Raw genomic sequence first — 18,945 nt, forward strand, 5'->3', positions numbered from 1 at the left:
GGGGTTGCATGGGGGTGATCAGGTGACTGAGCAGTCCCCTCAGGTGTGCAGGAATCCAGGTTCTTGTGGGGCAGCCTGTGTGTTATTACACAGGCATCACTTAGACACCCGTGTGTGAAAATGTGCCCCTTGGAGGTTGACATTGCTCCCCCTCAGACACATCCATGCAAATGTAACCACGGCTGGCAGAACACAGGTTCGGAGCTCCCCAGTGGCTGGGCCATATAGAAGTTTATGAGTCTGCTACCGCCTCTGAACTAACAGACTGGGCCCTTTAGATCAAGCAGTAGAGGCTTGTTCTTTTAGATCCAGGTTCAGTCCCCAGAGATGACCCACACAGTGGTGTCATTTCAGCTGGCGGCCCACTGGGGGCTGTTCCACTGTGGGTTAGGCTAGTGAAGTCAGTGGGAGCTGCAAGCACATAGCTGAGGGCAGTAAAGAGCTGGTTGTTGTTAGAGGGACATCGGCACAGTACAAATACATTGGCCAAGCCGTGTAGACCTCACTCAGCTTCACAGGGGGAGGTTTTGCCTGAATAAAAGCTACGTAAGGGCTTCTGGATCTAACACCACCTTAGATTACGACAGCTGAAAGTAATGGAGAAACCTGACATACTGTTATGTTGAAATGGGCCAATGGTCACTGTCAGGGAGTCTATGCCCTGGTCTACACCAGGAAATTAGGTCGATGTAACTACACTTAGAGGTGTGAAAAATCCACACCCTAGAGCGACGTGGTTACACCAACCTACCCCCTGTTGTAGACAGCGCTAGGTCGACGAGAGAACTCTCCTGTGGACCTAGCTACCATCTCTCAGGGAGGTGGAGCACCCACGCCAGTGGGAGACCCTCTCCAATTGGCATCGGTAGCAGCTTCCCTGAAGGGCTACAGCAGCGCAGCTGCGGCATTTAAGTGCAGACAAGCCCCTAGGTCCAAAGACAATCATGTACCTTGTTAAAGCCAGTGGTGCTGGGCTCTCCTTCTGACTCAACGGACGGAACAATCAAGCCCCTTTATACGTAGTAAAAACAGCTGCAACCGTGCAAGGCCACAGGCCGCATGGCAACATAGAGCTAACCCAGTTAGCTTCAAAGAGGTTTCGCTGATTGCAAAGGCAGAGGCTGGATATTCATAGAATCATAGGACTGGAAGGAACCTCGAGTGGTCTTCTAGTCCAGTCCCCTGCACTCAGGGCAGGACGAAGGATTATCTAGAGTCAGACCATCCCTGACAGGTGTTTGTCTAACTTGCTCTTTAAAACCTCCAGTGACTGAGATTCCACAACCTCCCAAGGCTGACTCTTTGATGAACTATTGATTGCGGGCTGTGGGTGCTGGAGACAGAGGGAGGAGCTGTGAGTGTCATGCAGAGAGGAAACAGAGGGACAAAGCTTCTTGGGCACAGAGCTGGCTGGAGGGGCAGACTTGGGGATTTCTGAGCAGGGGACCTGTTCCTGTTTGTTCCCACAGTGCTCTGGGAAGCAGGACTCTGCGTTCATTTTTTGTAAACAAACAACCCTTCACCGAAGAATATACCTGAGTCCAAGCTTCAATTTCTCATCGTCACTGAAACAGCCCAGGAGGACCCCGGATGTTGGCTAATCCCTGGGACTAAAGAGGCGACAGTATTCTTTGGAGCCTCATCTAACTCACACTGGCCAGGAAGATTTCCCCACTGACTTCAGTTCCCTTCTTACCCTTCACTTGGCCTGGGCACTTAAAACAGCTTGGTCCATTTCATTGGTCCTTCTTGTCAGTCCCTAGTCAATTTCACCTGCAGAGTCTCATGCACAAGCCCAGTGCTGCAATGTTTGTATTGCAAACACCAAAGAACAATGGTTATTTGTTCACAAAAATAACTGTTCACACTGGAATTTATTACCTATTAACAAAAAAAGCTTGGTAACTTGGTCAAATTCAAGCCCAGCAGCCTCTTGCTAACGTGATCTGAAACCTTTAGTGCTGGCTCACATGGTCCAGGGACTAGGGCCTGGCCCTTGGTAGCCAGGAGACCTGGGTTCTTTGGATCTGCCACTGACTTGCTCTGTGATCTTGGTCGAGTCATTGCCCGTCTCTGTCTCAGTTTCCCCACCTGTAAAATTGGGATCTGCTTGCCCCCCTTTGCAAAGTGCAAACATAAGAACAGCCAGACTGGACCAGACCAAAGGTCCATCTAGACCAGTATCCTATCTCCTGACACCGGCTGATGCCAGGTGCCCCAGAGGGAATGAACAGAACAGGGCAATTATTGAGTGATCCGTCCCCTGTCGTCCACTCCCAGCTTCTGGCAGTCAGAGGTTTAGGGACACCAGAGCATTGGGTTGCATCCCTGCCCATCTTGTCTAATAGCCATTGACGAACCTATCCTCCTTGGCCTCTCTGCTATGACTGACAGCAAAAGGGCTGTCATCCCAACACACAGGAAGACATGGTCTCTGCCCTTAGATCATGCGCTCAACATCTCTTGCCATCTTAATTTCTTGCAATGGGCTTACCATTAATATCGAGAAAATCCTCGGCCATAACAGCTGGGCCTTTGTCGATGGGTTTTGCAGAACCGTTGAAAACCCGACCTGCAAAGGGAAATAAACGTTATTTAACATTTTCACCAATGGCCTCGAGGATAACAAAAAGAAAAGGAGTACTTGTGGCACCTTAGAGACTAACCAATTTATTTGAGCATAAGCTTTCGTGAGCTACAGCTCACTTCATCAGATGCATTCCAATGAAGTGAGCTGTAGCTCACGAAAGCTTATGCTCAAATAAATTGGTTAGTCTCTAAGGTGCCACAAGTACTCCTTTTCTTTTTGAGGATAATAAAGTCATCACTGACAGCGTTTGCAGACGACACAAAGATTCGGGAAGCAGTAAATAATGCAGAGGACAGGTCAGTAATACAGAGAGAGCCGGACTGTTTGGTAACCTTGGCACAAGCTTGCCGGGGACACCCCCTCGGCCCTCTTGGGCTATGCACCCTTCATCGGAGAACTGCGTAGGTTCCAGCTCTTGTTTCCTAGGCTCAGAAAAGCATTGAAACTTCAAGCTGCAGACCCAGCTAGTACACTTAACGTGGCTCCCATCCCCAGGTGGGACTTGCCCAGGGTCACACCAGAAGACCATAGCAGAGCAAGGAATCAAAGCGAGGTTTTCAGAGTCCCTAGCCCGCATCCTAACCACTGAGCCATCCTCCCTCTCACCCAGAGCCTGGGCTCTCCCCAGGGCTGGCTGAAAATGGAAGCCATTTTGCATGCAACACCTGCCCATCCTATGGACAGCGGTCAGCTGGTTGCTCAATGCCTGACCCACAACCCATTGAAATCAATGGGGGTCTTTCCTCTTATGTCGAAGGGCCCTAATGACCCAGGTGCTTTGTCTTACTTGACGTTTCCTTCAGCAGCTCACCCCTCCTCCCGTCTCTGCTTTTGCTTCGGTGATAAATTAAACAGCTGTGTGTCTAAGACAAATCGAGGCGCAGTGAATACCAAGGTTACTGACCTTTCATGGTCAGTGGCTCCCTCTTCCCAGCCCCATCTCGGTATTGATCTTTATCTGCTGTGACAAGGACAATGCTTTCCCTGGCCCTCTTAAAGGGCCGGAAGAGAGTCCTATAGGGCAACTGCCGGTGTACGGGGGAGAAAGGGCTGAAGCGGGGGGAGCAGTAACGCAGAGCTATCGATTCCCCAGTGCGGCAGGGGCTGATAACAGCTCTCTAATGGGGCTTCAGCTTGGGAGCGCCGGCGGAGTGTGCTCAGGAGAAAGAGGCACAGAGTGCGAACGTTAACTCGCTACCTCGGGAGAGCACCTGGGGTTTAACCCCTGCATGCTGCGGGCACCTCGGGGCTGATGGGGCTTAGCTAGAGCGCCTCGTTCACTGGTCTAGAACTTAACGAGCGTCATGGAAGCCCAGGGGAAGGATGAGGAGGGTCACCCAACCTGACCCCTTGCTGGACTCCTCCCTGCGCACCAACATGTAGCCCCCAGCAAGGTGGTTCTCCCCCCGCCAATCCAGGTCTCCCTCCCCTCCCTTGAATCTCTTCAGTCAAGCTGCTCCCATCACCATCTGCACCTTCTGGGAGGCTAAGCTTTTCCTGCCTTAGCCACAGCTCCTTGCCCCTTGGGTAGCTGTCTCTGGGGAGTGTACCCCTGCACCATGTCGTTTCCCTGGCGGTGTGCATCCAAGGGGACAGTACAGGCCGTGGTCGTGTCTCAGTCTACACAGAGCCCTTCCTTCCCTAGAGTCCACAGCCTGAGCCCCCTGCCTCATCCCCCGGCCTTTGTGTCCCTTCTTTGTACGGTCTCTCGTTTTCCTCTCTCCTTCCTGGACTCTCAGGATGAGTGAGGCACTGTCCTGGAGGCACTGACCTTGGCCCGGATCCTGGACTCTGCTGAGGCTGCCCTGCTCTGCCCTGCAGAGCAGCCTTGTAATGACCTTGGATTTATGTACAATTCCCCTGATCAGTACGTCCCAGCAGAGCAGATTAGGGCTGAACCGGGTCCGTGCGGACCGCCTGGAGAGGTACACTGCCTGGACATACTTCACACGCTTTGCAGCACTCACAGGGACACCATCAGGATAAAAATAGTGGCCTACATTTTCAAAAGGGGCTAACGGTTCTGGGTGCTCAGCTCCATGCACCTCAAAGAGGCCTGATTAGCAGAAAGGGCCACGCGCCCATCCTCTGGAAATCAGGGTCCTTTAAGGTGTCTCAAGGAAATCAGGGTCCTTTAAGGTGTCTCAACCTGGGCACCCAGAAGTTGAAGTCACTTTTGAAAATGGAGGCCAATACACAGCAGTAAAAGACACTAATAACAACCCGAGGCATCAACCCAGAAAGATGTTTGGACAAATCACATTCACCTTTCAGCAAGGAGGCTGCTTGGCTGCTTTTTATCCTTCACTTCCGGTGAACAATGAAACCCACTTTCACTTTCTCTGTTTAATCACTTTCACGTCCTGATTTTCAGGTCTTAGCCCAAGGCTGTTGCACTTGGGTCTATCACACGGCAGGGGAAGGTTTGCATTTTTTAAAGGAACCCCTCTCTCATTGAAAATGGTCGAGCTAATCCTTACTCCTGCCGTGAGTGCAGGGGATGGGACTCGATGGCCTCTCGAGGGCCCTTCCAGGCCTACGATTCTAGGATTCTATGAAAACCCTTGTAGCTCAGGCGATACGGGCTGGTGTTTATGGAACAGAATTAATGCAACTGTTTCAAACGAAAGAAAAACATGGCCAGTCATCAGTAGTAATGCTGCAGTTAACACCGAGAGGCACTAAATGGAGCTCGGGGGCCCACTGTGCTAGGCACTGTACATACAGAGGCAGATTAAGATTTATTGGGGTCCTGGGCACAAACAACATTTGGGCCAATCACACTCCCCTCACCACGGAGACCCGTCCCCTGCTCCTTCTTTTCCTAGGGTTGCCAACTTTCTAATTGCACAAAATAGAACACTCCTGCCCCGCCCCTTCTCTGAGTCCCCGCCCCCGCTCGCTCCATCCCCCCTCCCTCTGTCTCTTGCTCTCCCCCACCCTCACTCACTTTCACTGGGCTGGGACAGGGAGTTGGGGTGTGGGAGGTGGTGAGGGCTCTGGCTGGGGGTGCGAGCTCTGGGGTGGGGCTGGGGATGAGGGGTTTGGGTGTGGGAGGGGGCTCCAGGCTGGGGCAGAGGGTTGGGGTACAGGGGAGGGGGTGCGGGCTTCGGGTGGGGGTGTGGACTCTGAGGTGGGGCAGGGGATGAGGGTTTGGCGTGCAGGAAAGGACTCCGGGCTGGGCAAGGGGGTTGGGGTTCGGGGTCCCAGCGGCGCTTACCGCGGTTCCTGGAAGTGGCCGCCAGGTCCCTGCAGCCCCTAGACACATAGGCGGCCAGGGAGGCTCTGTGCACTGCCCTCGTGCCCACAGGCACCGCCCCAGCAGCTCCCATTGGTCACGGTTCCCGGCCAATGGAAACTGCGGAGCCAGCCCTCAGGGTGGGGGCAGTGCCTGGAGCCTCCCTAGCCGCCCAGGCACCTAGGGGCCACAAGTACCTGGCAGCCACTTCCGGGAGCCGTGTAGAGCTAGGGCAGGCAGGGAGCCTGCCTGAGCCTCGGGCCCGCACTGCACCACCAGCCGGAGCTGCCAGGGTCCCTTTTCGACTACCTCTTCCCCCTGAGGTCCCACCCCTGGCCAGGCTGGAAGCTGGAGCTGAGCCCTGGGAAGAGCCACCCAGGGAGCCTGGGCTGCTGCGGGAAGCCCCGGACCTTCCACCTGCCATGGGCGGCGCACCCCAGGGGGCGGGGGCTGCTCTTGGGCACCCCGCCCGGCTCTGGCTTCCAGCCTGGTCCGGGGGCAGGGCCTCGAGGGGCAAAGGAGGAGTGGGGGCGGGGCCTTGGGGGAAGAGGAGGAGCAGGGGCAGGGCCCCAAGGGAGGAGGTGGCGCAGGGGGCGGGGCCGCAGTTCTGGCACCAGTCGCCCCGCCACTTCTACACAGGTTCCAACGCTCCTGCGAGGAACCCCAAATTGGCTGGGACCCCAGGCACGGGCCCCGTGTGTTAATCCGCCACTCTGTCCATACCATAGGTGCTGGAACTAGGGGTGCTGCCCTGGCTTGAAGTGGTTTCCATTATATACAGCATTTACAGATTGGTTCAGTGGCTCTCGGCACCCCCCGCTATACAAATTGTTCCAGCACCTTTGGTCCATACACGTGCTATGAGACAGTCTCTGCTCTGAAAAGTTGACATCTAGACAAGAAAAGAGAGGATTATTATGCCCAGTTTACAGATGGGGGGCTGAGGCATAGAAAAATTTTACCAGAGGTCACCCAGCTAGTCTGTGACAAACTGGGAAGTTGAATTCACAGCTCCTGAGTCCCAGCCCAGTGTATTAACCACAAGGCCAAGGGGGGCCTGGACTAACTCTAGGTACAGTCATGAAACATGCATAATAACCACAAGGCCTAATCTGCCCAGAATGCCCATCTGCAATTGCACAGATTCTAAGGCCCGAAGGCATCACTGTTTTAGTCTGACCTCCTGCAGAGCACAGGCCCGAGAACTAATTCCTGTTTGAACCAGAGCAGAGCATTTAGAAAAAAAATCCCACCTGGATTTAAAAATTGACAGTGATGGAGAATCCACCACGACCCTTGGGAAGTTGATCCAGTGGTTAATTAACCTCAATGTTAAATCTCTGCACCTTATTTCCAGTCTGAATTTGTCTTGCTTCAATTTCCAGCCATTGGATCATGTTAGACCTTTCTCTGCTAGACTGAAGAGCCCATTTGCGAATTCTGTTCCCCCTGTAGGTACTTACGGACTGTGACCAAGTCACCCCTTCACCTTCTCTTTGTTAAACTAAATAGATCGAGCTCCTTGAATCTATTGCTATAAAGCGGGTTTTCTAATCCTCTAATCATTCTCGTGGCTCTTCTCTGAGCCCTCCCCAATATATCAACATTGTTCTTGAATTGTGGGCACCAGAACTGGACACAGGATTCCAGCAGCGGTCGCACCAGTGCCAAATACAGAGGTGAAATAACCTCCCCACTCCCACTCAATAATCCTGTTTAGGCATCCAAGGTTTGCATCAGCTCTTTTGGCACTGGGTGCTCATGTTCAGTTGATTAGCTAGCATGATCCCCAAGTCTATTTCAGAGTCACTGCTGGCCGGGATAGAGTCCCCCAGCCTGCAAGCACAGCCCGTCAAGTGCTAGAAAACGAATGGAAGGGAACACACCTGTATAAGGAGTTGGAGTTACTTAATAGCTCCCCCCTCCCCATCTCTATATTCTCTGGATGGGACCATAAATAAGGCAAAAACAGCCTTTCCTCATGGCACTGTGGGAATTCAGCTCCCAGCCGGAACCCCTAAGAGCAGAATAATTGGCCAAAAAAAAAAAAATCACATTGTGGGGGAGATAAAAGTAATTTTTGGACCCATGCAAACAGCCCAGTTCTCACTGTGCACCTTCATAGAATATCAGGGTTGGAAGGAACCTCAGGAGATCATCTAGTCTAACCCCCTGCTCAAAGCAAGACCAATCCCCAATTTTTGCCCTAGATCCCTAAATGCCCCCCTCAAGGATTGAACTCACAACCCTGGATTTAGCAGGCCAATGCTCAAACCCCTGAGCTATCCCTCCCCGCTTGCCTTGCCTGGCTTCCTATGGGGCAGCCCCAGCGTGCATGGTTCTGGCCTGCGTCATGCCATTTGGGCCTGTGGACTGCTGAAGGTATCCCCAATATGCTCTTGTTGGCTGGTGGCCTAGCCATGAACACGCACAGCAGGCCTCAGTGCACCTCCAGGGGAAGGCTTTGCCCGTCAGGCTAGGAAGGCGCTGGCCTGGGGTGGCCACCGCACACTGGGCTTGGATGACTTTGGTGTCAGCGAGTCCCTAAGTGGTGTGCAGCAGGGGCCAGGTGTGGGCATCAATTAGGTTAAGCAGTGGGTGGAGCCTGCTGCAAGGAGCAGCAGGAAGCCTCCTGCACTCCTGTTCACGTCTTCACAAGGGACAAGTCAGGGGTGGAGAATGGGGGTGTCGGATCCCCACCATGCTAAGGAGACGCTTAGCTGCACATTCCAGTGTCACAGCAAGGCAGGGTCAGGTTTCCCCATCTACCCAGGACCTTCTGTGCACCAAAGCTCTGCACCTGGGCTGGGCACGATTAACTCTTTAGCGTCTCACTCTTTTCCCCTTCTTCCCACCTCACCAAAACCAAACCAAACCAAACCAGAGCCCAAACTCCCAGCTAGTAGGAAACCATGACCTCCCCTCTGTGTCTCTGGGTAGCAGACACATCCTGGAATGTGGCACATATCCCAGCGCTGCCCCAGCGAGCAGGGAGAGGGGAGACAGAAGGTCTCCTAAAGCTTTCCAGCGAGATGAGAACAGATCCCTTAAGGAACCATCCACTGTCCAGTGATCACGTTACCCCAAGTTGCTGCACCGACACCTGCCCCCTGCGTGCTGCTTTGCCCTTGACCATTGCCCTTTGAATACAGGTCGGTGGCCAGTTTTCCTATTGCAAGTCGACAGGAGAGTAAGATTGCATGAGACACTCTAGCAAATACTTTACTGATGTCCAGACAATGGCGCATCATATCTACTGAGTTCCCGACCCCCACTGATTTTGTCCCTGGGATTGGGTCTGCCCAGATCCATTCTTTACAACTCCCCAGGGCTGTTCTCACTGCCCACGCCTCCACCGTTAGCCTCCAGGCGGTTACAGTATTGTTTTCCTCTTCATGTTTATTTTATTCCGTTACTAAGGATCAAAGTTAGATTCGCTGGACTGTCATTGCTCGGGCTCCTCTCTTGTGTAGCCAGTTTCATGCTAGTGAAAGGTGCCGCACTGGCAGAAGTTCTCGGCTTAGCCACCGACTGCGTACAGCAACGTACGCTTCCCCCCCACGGCCCCTGTCCTACCCTAAAAAAGGCCCCATCTACACTGGAGCTGGAGGTGTAAACTGCAACTCGGGCAGACGTACACGCAGCAAGGCCTCCCCAGCACAGACAGCGGCTCAGGGACACCCCTTCCGAGCTCCTAGGTACGCATTCAGGCAGCTAGCTCGAGGCTCTGTGGCCACACTTCTACGTTAGTAGGCTAGCTCAAGCTGGGTGGGAGGTGGGAATCACCTCTCCCAGCTGCAGTGTAGATGTCTCCAAAGAGGCCTGTGGCCGAGGGGATAGAGAACTGCAGTGGGAATCAGGTAGCCTTGGGCAAATTCCCCTTGATGTACCTCTGTCTCCCTACCTTTATTTCTATTACAAGCTCTTTGGGGCAGAAGCGGTCTCTTACTATATTTATATACAGCGCCTTGCACAATGGGGCCTGGATCTCACCTAGATTCACTGCTGCTGGTTCATTCACAGGAAAGGAGTTCAGGTTCTATACTTATTGCATCCTTGGTCACTCCTCTGAGAGAAGGGGGCCAATTATTTCCAACAAGGATGGTGCTATTTTATATATTTTTAAGTTGCAGCCACCTATCATCCAGTAGGAACTAGACTGAGACCCAACAAACTCATTTGATATAAGAGACAGGCCAATCATCAGATGGGTACCACATTTAACTCACCTCCAAACCTAGACCAAATTTGAACTGGTGACCTGGAAACAAGAGACCCTGTAGCCCACCACCACTAAACCCTCCTGCCCTTTGCAGTCGTTAAACAATTTTACTGCCTTGTCTTCCTGCCTTGCCATTATTATTATTGCTGATTTCAATCCCTCCCTTCGCCTACTAGCGGGGCTGAGTTTTGTCTAGCGTTCCTGATCTATTCGCTCGAGACCAGCCGGAAGCAAAGCCCCAATTCCAACCCTGGGGAGTATCGGATTGCACTCTGCAGCTGGGCTGAACCAAACCCCAGGATCCAAACATCCCCAAACTTTGGTGGTTTAGAATCTGAATTTGAATAGGGATTTTTTTAGCTGGTCCCTCTCTCTGAATGTGAGATCAGATCCCAGCTCGTCACCTTGGGCCCACATGTGCCATCGGCAGAAGCCTGTTGGCAGTATTAATTCATTCTTGGGTTTTATTGCCTTCCACTTTCCCCCAGCAGCCTCTATGGACGGTGTGACCTTCCCCACGTCTCCTCCCCCTCCCTTCTCCGATTCCATTACTGCTTTTACCCTCTGCTCGTGGGACCGGTCCTGTATGGCACACACTGGCCTCTTCAGGAGCCTTTGGAATTTCCCTTTTCAGACTCACTGAGGGGTTCCTGTATCAAAAGTCACCCAGCGGACTGTTCAGCCTGTCCAGCGGAGGCCAGGAGGCATTTCCAACAGCTCCAGGGGAATCGGACCAGCCTTTCAATCCATTTCCCAAAGCGCCTGCTACTAGGGTGACCAGAGAGGAAGTGTGAAAAATCGGGACACTTTTTTCTGGACGGGAGCATAGTTGCATATATAAGACAAAGCCCCTAATATTGGGATGGTCCCGAAGGTATCGGGATGTCTGGTCCCCCTATCTGCAGCCCCTATCTCAGAGCACGTGAAAGAATGATAAATATTGACCAAAGGAAAGTGACTTTCTGTGCAGACAAATCAAACGTTGCAAATGTAAAATCAGCAGCAGGCTACAGGCTCTGGCAGCCCCTTGTTGCTGGCGCAGTAACTCGTTGCTGTTTATTTTTGCCACTGAGATCTGTGGATTGAGATGAATTCGTTCTCAGCTTGCTCTTATGGACCTACCTAGCATGTCCTCAGAAACAGGTGTCCGGAGGATGTCCCCGGTAAACTCGCAGGATGTCTTCTTGGCGTCTATCCCAGATGTTCCTTCAAACACCTGCACAGACCCAGGGACAGGAACCGAATTAGTGGCAATTAGTGGGGATTAACGGCAAATGGCTGGAGAGGGCCAGGCGGGTTCAAATGAACTGAGGGGAAGGGAATCTAGAAGATAATGTTATGTGATCTGCACTGTTTAAAAAGATGCACTAGACAGAGAGGGCGAGGGAGCCTGGGAAGGAAGGAAGGAAAGAAACTTTGGTATTAAGAAAACTCTCCGCTTTTAGGCCCTGATTGAAAGCCCATCCACGGGAGTTTTCCCATTTACTTCAATGGGCTTGGGCTCAAACCCTTACTCCATAATGTAACTAGGTGCTGTGGATGTGTCTCAGCATGCCAGCTCTCTCGCCTGGCGTAGATGTGGAGCCTGTAGAATTGCCAGTGTATGGCCTCAATGCAGCAGCGCATGGATCTGGGGAACTGGAGCTCGCCTGGCTGGAGAGCACTAGATGCCACCCATCGGCATGGCTACGCCTCCATTTAAACCTACCATCTCCCTCATGTCTGACGGTGTAAAACCTCCGGGCTGCCGGACCACCCCAGTGAGATCTCTGTCCCTTTTCTGTACACTCACAGACGCGGCTGGCCTGGAGAACGATGGGGCTGTCGAACAGAGATGACTCTGTAATGCTGATACATAATCAGTACTAGGGTCGATTTTAAGTAGTGGCTGGTGATCTCGGCCAGCACGAGGGATTGAAGTGGGGCCCTCTAGAACTAAATACACAAATCTCTATGACATGGGCGAAAGAACCCACCTCTCCAGCTGCAATCCTGTGACAGATTCATCTCCTCCGTGGATCAAGTGCAGAGGGGGACAGGTCACACACACTGACCAGTGGGTCACTGTTCCAGAAGGAGCCTGATCCATAGCTACTGGTGTAGCTGATACCAGTGGCGCTGGTCTGATTTACACCAGCTCGGGACCTGCCCCCTAGATGTCCCTATGTAGACTCAAAAGCAGGTCACCTGTACATCCCTGCTCAGCAACCCTTCCTTCACCAAAGGACAGGGTAGCGCCCTGCTTGTTCTCCTCTGGGCGCACAGCTCTGTGCTAGCCACGAAGCACCCGGGGTCCTTTGCTTTCTAGCTGCTGCTATAATTCTTCTCTCTCCCAAGCTAAGCAGTGTAGGACCAGATCAGCACTTGGATGAGAGACCTTGAGGCAAAAATCCAGGTGCTGCAGGCAGTGGAGTGTGGGTCTCAATGGGTGGGGCTCTTGAGCCAAGGCTGAACTGGGGCCACTTTTCAGATTTGACTCTGGGGGGGCTCAAGCCCTTGCAAGCTATGAAAGTCCTCAGCCAGGGATCTGCTGGTTGCGTCTGTGTGTGAAGAGCCAGGCTTACTCTCAGCACTGCGTGAGCGCGAACCACAGCTCCCCAGCCCGAGCTGTGTCTTCAGTACAACACAAACCGAGCCCCTAGCAATCCCACAGGAAGCCAGCCCCTGTCGTGACTTGAGACACAGGAAATGGAAGCTGGCGTCAGAATATCCTGCTCCTCTCTGCATTAAATACTCAGTGCCCCGGTCACCAGTGAACTTTGAATCCTCAGCGCTGCTCTACAGACCTTTGTCATGTGAACAAATGAAGAAACATCAGCTGAGAAGTCGACCACCTGCTAGGGGAGAAAATGGCACTTGTGTTGCTCGCATGTAACGAGCTGTATTTCCTGCGTCTCAAGAGTTATCATCAGACCAGCTACCTGCTGGGAAGTTCAGTAGCGTATATGAGACACACACAGGCCCAGATTCTGCAACGAACTCACCATGGGTGAAGGGGTTCACTTGAGCAGAGCCAACTTCAGGATCAGGGCCATATTTATGTATCACACACATATATTATATAAACATTACACACTGGTATTTAAATGCAATTTCTTTAGCTAAGAGATCACTGCAATTTTCCATTCGAACTCCTGCCATATGAGAAATAGTTCTTTTAAAATTGCTTTAAAATATAGATTTGCTCAAAGAAGGCAGATCTAAAGATCCCAGCAATTCCAAAATGAACGAGGGAGAGGCTGGAATAAAGAAAGCATAAAACAGTCTCATTAATGCAGTGGAGGTAACAGTCGGGTGGTTTAAGGGCTGTGTTTTCTCCCAGCTCGCTAACGAGATCCTACCAGAGCAGCATGCTCTAGCAGAGAAGGGAATCCAAAGGCACTTTGATTGGTATAATATTTGCCACCATTTGTATTAATTAACCTCCCGACCGCTGCTTTAATTAGAGCCGTGTGGCCCCTTGGAAAGGACTGGACTGTGAAAGAATGTGGCACATTCAAGCAGGCTCATTCATACATCTGCAGCTGCGGCAGCAGGGAAGAAAGGAAAAGGCTGCCCTACCCCAGTGCATGTGTGTGGGTCAGGCCCTTCCTAAGCCGCTTCTGCAAAAGACTCAGGTTTTTGGAGGCTGACTCCCTAATAGGATTAGAAGGGCACTGCAAAGGTCTCTGCAGCATTGGAGGAGTGAAGTTTCGCAGCTCGCCGGCAGAGGTCCCAGGCAGGTCAACTGGTTAGCTACCTTGTTTCATTAGGCTGAGCTCAAGGCGTTAATGATTCGAGAGGGACAAGCCGGGAGGGAAGCGGGCTGATTGGAAAGGACAGGGAGTTAGATTACAAAAGGTCAGGACGCTTTCAGAGAAAACTGTGACTTTTATTTTGGACGGACCCTGGTGCCCCCATGGAGAGACACAGAAATCACCCACATGGATCCTGGTGCAGGATCAGGGCCACAGGGCGAGACTTTTTGCGCCAGTTGTTGCGAGGGTGAGGGGTAAACTGGTGATTGTCAATGCACAGAGTTTGCTGTCTGGGCGGAGGGGTGGGGGGCATGGGACCTGAGAATGGCATTTCCAGGGACCTCCAGCAGGGGTCACTGGAGAGGGAAAAGCTCCAGCAGGGCCAGGGCCAAAGGTGCATTTTAGGGGGCAATGAGCTGACGCAGCGGGAACTGGGGAACAAACCAGCCGTGCCCATGAAATTAAAGGCTGTAGCCTAGGCCATGCACACAACGGGGGCAAAGTCAGGTTGCAGGAGGCAACTCTAATTCCGGCATTTCCTAACTTTTGAGTGCTTGACTTCGCCACCTTAATGCTGCGTTTTAACGTAGTTTTTCGTGTGTATTTCCTGGATTTTTGAAAAAAAAAAAAAACAAACTGAGAAAACAGGAGTGCCAACTTGTGGAACCAGGCGGGTACCCACAAGGGTCACCGGAAGGGTGCAAACCGTTAGTTCCATAGCACAGGCCTCTGCCCCAGAGCAACTGACAGCACTAGTAGGTTGTCATCCCCCACATGAGCCAACCAGTAGATGGGGAAGAGATACACACTTTGCCAGTGGCTGGCAGCAGAGGGATACTGAGACTCAGGAATCCTGGGTTCTAGTCTAGGGTCCGAGGGGAGCATCTACTCTAGTGGTTACACAGCCCCTGCCCTGCCTGGCCTGACTCCTCATACTCCTGACCCTTCCACCCCCATCTCAAGTCCTCATTCCTGTCCCAATATCCCCCAGCTCCCTGGCCCCCTTGGCTCCACATCCCCACCCTCACTGGTTCCATGGCCCAGCAGCACACCCCAGCTCTTTGTCCCAATCAACGCAGTCCCCCACCCCCACCCCCGTGGCTTCTTGTCCCAGTTCCCTCAAACCCTCAGCTTCTCTTCTCCATGCTGCTCACATGGATCTTTGTCCCAGTCTCACCCACCACCTGTCTGGCCCCTTGTCCAACCTGCCCTCCCTCCACTGCCCCAAGACTCCTCTCCAAGCAGGCTGAGTCCTTTTCTCCTTGCTGCCTGGGTGCCAGCAGGGGGGTGGCCTTTGGGAGCACAGGAGACAAGTCCCTGCTCCAGAGCATGAAGCATTCTCAACAGAATGCTTAAGAGTTTTATTAACATGGGCAAAACACGGGATTTTTCCTTAGTCTTGTTCTGAGAAATGGCTGAACCATTTCTGCTGGGGGGAAAAAAACTTCAGCTGGAGGCAGACGCTCAGCAGGGAAAATTCCAGCCCAAACGGTTAAAGTTTGGCAAAGTTATAAGCCGCTGACAACGGGGTGTTATAACAGGAAGTGTTAACTAGAGGCTCTGCTACTGCGCTGCATTCAGTCCTGTAACCCTCCCCGTCCCCCTGGTGCCGGCCTGCTTGTACGCCGAGAGCCAGTTGCAAGGGTGGTTTTGTGAGTGTGATGAGGCTGCCTCACCACCAGGATCTGGAATCAGACCCCCCACCCAACTCCTTTCTCACAGAGACACCGAACAGCCAGAGACACATCGATTCCAAGGGCAGACGGGACCACCGTGATCATCTAGTCCAGGGGTCGGCCACCTTTCAGAAGAGGTGTGCCGAGTCCTCGTTTATTCACTTTAATTTAAGGTTTCGTGTGCCAGTGATACATTTTAACGTTTTTTAGAGGGTCTCTCTCTCTCTCTGTCTATATATTACATAACTAAACTATTGTCGTATGTAAAGTAAACAAGGAGGAGGGGCAGGCACGCTTCATTTAAAATTAAATTAAAATGCTGATCTTACGCCGCCGGCCCGCGCAGCCCACTGCCAGCCTGGGGTTTCGTTCACCTAGGCCGACAGTGGGCTGAGTGGGGCCTGCGGCCGGGACCCCGGCTGGCAAGGGACTGGCAGCCAGAACCCCAGACTGGCAGTGGGCTGAGCGGGGCCTGCGGCCAGGACCCCGGCTGGCAAGTGGCCGGCAGCCAGAACCCCAGACCGGCAGTGGGCTGAGCGGGGCCTGCGGCTGGGACCCCGGCTGGCAAGTGGCCGGCAGCCAGAACCCCAGACCAGCAGTGGGCTGAGCGGGGCCTGCGGCCGGGACCCCGGCTGGCAAGTGGCCGGCAGCCAGAACCCCAGACCGGCAGTGGGCTGAGCGGGGCCTGCGGCCAGGACCCCGGCTGGCAAGGGGCCGGCAGCCAGAACCCCAGACCGGCAGTGGGCAGAGCGGGGCCAGCGGCCGGGACCCCAGACCAGCAGTGGGCTGAGCGGCTCAGCCTGCTGCCGGTCTGGGTTCCCGGCCCTGCCCACATAGAGTGGGTACCTACCTTCTCCCTGGTTCTAGCCATTCTCTTCCTCTCTCTCTGCACTGAGCTGAGGGTGGGAGTGCACTGAGCACAGGGCTGGGGGTGAAGGAGCAGGCTGGGGGTTGGGGTGCAGAGTCTGGCCAGGAGCTAGAATGAGGGAGGGGGCTCAGCCACTCTTGTGCCACCGTGGGTACAGAGCCTGACTTCCCCAAAGACACTCGCAATCCAATCTCTGCAGCAGCTGCTCTTACGGCCCTGCCCCGAGGGTGTGTGTGAGAGGAGAGGGGAACTGAAGGTAGGTCTACAAGTCAATGGAAAACCCAGGGCTGGCCCGTGCCAGTTGGCTTGGGCTTGTGGGGCTGTTGCTGTAAAGATGTCTGCGATCAGTCTGCAGCCCGGGCTCTAGGACCCTGCAAGGTGGGATAGTCTCAGAGCTCGGGCTCCAGCCTGAGCCCAGATGTCTACACTGCAATGAAACAGCCCCGCATTCCGAGCGCCGGGAGCCGGAGTCAGCTGGGCCCGGCCAGCTGCGGGTGACTAGTGGCTGTGTAGACACACCGTGACCAGGTAAGTCCCCTGCACTCTCACAAGCTCATTGGAGCAGGGGTGGTTTTTCACTATGGGTTTGCGCAGCGCCCAGCACAATGGGGCCCTGATCTAGGTTATGGCCTAGAGGTGCTACCATAATACAGATAAATTGGTATCCTTCTCAGTTTCCGGAGCCATCCAGTCACTCTGACAATGTGCTTTGCAAAGAATGAAACTCATATGGAACCGAACTGGGAAAAGGAACCCACAGAGAATACAATACAGGTGCTCAGCAGCAGAATGGGCAGAGTGAGTTGTAGTTGTGGTGTATTGAAACCTGTGTTAAAACGATAAGCTACCACAGTGAGTCTCAGGGATTTTCGTGGTCTGTTTGCAAGGAGGCATGCAATCCGAGTTTTCAACACAGAGCCAGCCTAGAGCAAGGCGGGTAAATCCTGCCTTAGGGAGCAGCCTGCTTTGTCTCTATCTGGTTTTGGCTCTTGTGTGTTAAGGGTCTGGGTTTGAAGAACCAAAGTCGTGTTACATCACAAGCTTCCAGCAAGAGGATTTCCTGGTTTTAGCTACCCCCCCGTGCGTATGCCGTGAACATAGTGACACACTGCATGCTGTGCACTCACCTGCACGATGGCTTTAGACCCCACCACTTCCAGGACCTGCCCGCTCCTGTTGGTGCCATTGGGAAGGGTGAAATTGACAATCTCGGCATACTGGGCGAACTGCGCACAGAGAAGCAAGGCTGGGGTTAATGTCCGAGCTGCCGGTGTCCTGTGGGAAGCAATCCTGCCCTGGCTGACTTTTCACACCACAACCAGACTCCAGCGAGCTCCCCACATTGGTACAACTGTTGTGTGATGCCTGGCTCCCTCCCTAGCTCAATGGGAATGTCAATCGGAGAGCCTGGGCCTGAGTGTAACCCCTTGGGCTGGCATCCCCTGGCCCACACTCCCAGCTGAACGATCAGAAATATTTCTGTGTGTTCCTTTGGCAGCAGGAACACTGCCTGGGTGCTCGCTGCTTCGGAGCACAGCCCACACTGTGCCTACCTCCCATTTCTTGGTCCACACTTTCAAGGGGCTCCTCGGCTTCCCCATTGCCCCTTCGTGCTCATTTCTTCCTGCTCTCTTCCCCGCCCCCTGACCAAACCTCCTGCACCTTTGCATCCTTCCCCTGTGCCCCTTTATGCTTCCTGCCATGTGGCCCCTAGGCCTGGAGCTCCCTCCTGCCCCGTCTGGACAAATGTCTCTCTTCATTCCAAACCTTTCTTCACACTCACACCTCACATTAATCACTTCTACAGATAAGGCACCAGACTGGGACTCAGCAGATCTGGGGTCTATTCCCAGCTCTTCCACTGACCTACTGCAGGACCTTGGGCAAGTCCCTTCATTTCCCTGTGCCTCAGTTTCCCACCTGTAAAGTGGGGATAACAACACTCCCTTGTCTATTTAGAGTGTGAGCTTCCCCACCTAACTGGGGTGCTGCAAGGATAAATTCATGAGAATTTGTGAGGGGCTCAGACACTGGGGCAATGAGCATTGCTGGGCAGCCCGTAGACAAATAACTGGTCAGTCGTAGTTATTGGCTGATTGCTATTTAACATTTGAGTATGGCACTCCTGCCACAAAGCCTGTCAGCGGGAAGCCATCGAAACCATGGCTGCAATAGATGGGGAGCCCAGATGGGACCATTGCGATCAGCCAGTCTGACCTTCAGCATGACACAGGCCAGAGAATTTCACCCAGTGATACTGGCATGCAACCCTAGAGCTTGTCATTGAATTGCTGGCGTAGCCTCCAAGACCTTAGCCACTTGATTCCGAAGCACTCAGCTCAACTCTGAACTCATCCCTGCGGTCTCTTTATTGGTATATGGTCAAACTACACTTGAGCTGCCAAGCCTCAGGCAGAGGGGGTGGGTACAGGGCAGCAAAGTTACCCAGCAAACCTCTTCCTTTCTATCCATTTGGGCATCACCGTGTGTTTACTGTACACTGCATGACACGTTGCTTGGTCACTTTGTAGGAACCAATCTCTGTACAGCATGGTCTGGCCACGCACTCTCCATGCACGACCTGCTCTTTTCCTCCTCTTACGTTCCAGGCTTA

The 18,945-nt window shown here is 53.2% G+C and overlaps 1 protein-coding gene across 1 annotated transcript in view; it reads right to left on the bottom strand.

The window, feature by feature from the left end:
- The window catches only part of ATP6V1B1 (ATPase H+ transporting V1 subunit B1), a 78,784-nt gene that overhangs the window by 16,305 nt on the left and 43,534 nt on the right, over window positions 1-18,945 (bottom strand). The window contains exons 3-5 of the mRNA XM_007064010.3: window positions 17,459-17,557; window positions 11,173-11,266; window positions 2,495-2,572 (exon numbers count right to left, since the gene is read on the bottom strand). Coding sequence (XP_007064072.2) covers window positions 2,495-2,572; window positions 11,173-11,266; window positions 17,459-17,557 — 271 coding nt within the window. The remainder of the gene's footprint in view (window positions 1-2,494; window positions 2,573-11,172; window positions 11,267-17,458; window positions 17,558-18,945) is intronic.

The sequence above is a fragment of the Chelonia mydas genome, chromosome 4 (assembly GCF_015237465.2).
Source record: "Chelonia mydas isolate rCheMyd1 chromosome 4, rCheMyd1.pri.v2, whole genome shotgun sequence".
NCBI lineage: Eukaryota > Metazoa > Chordata > Testudines > Cheloniidae > Chelonia > Chelonia mydas.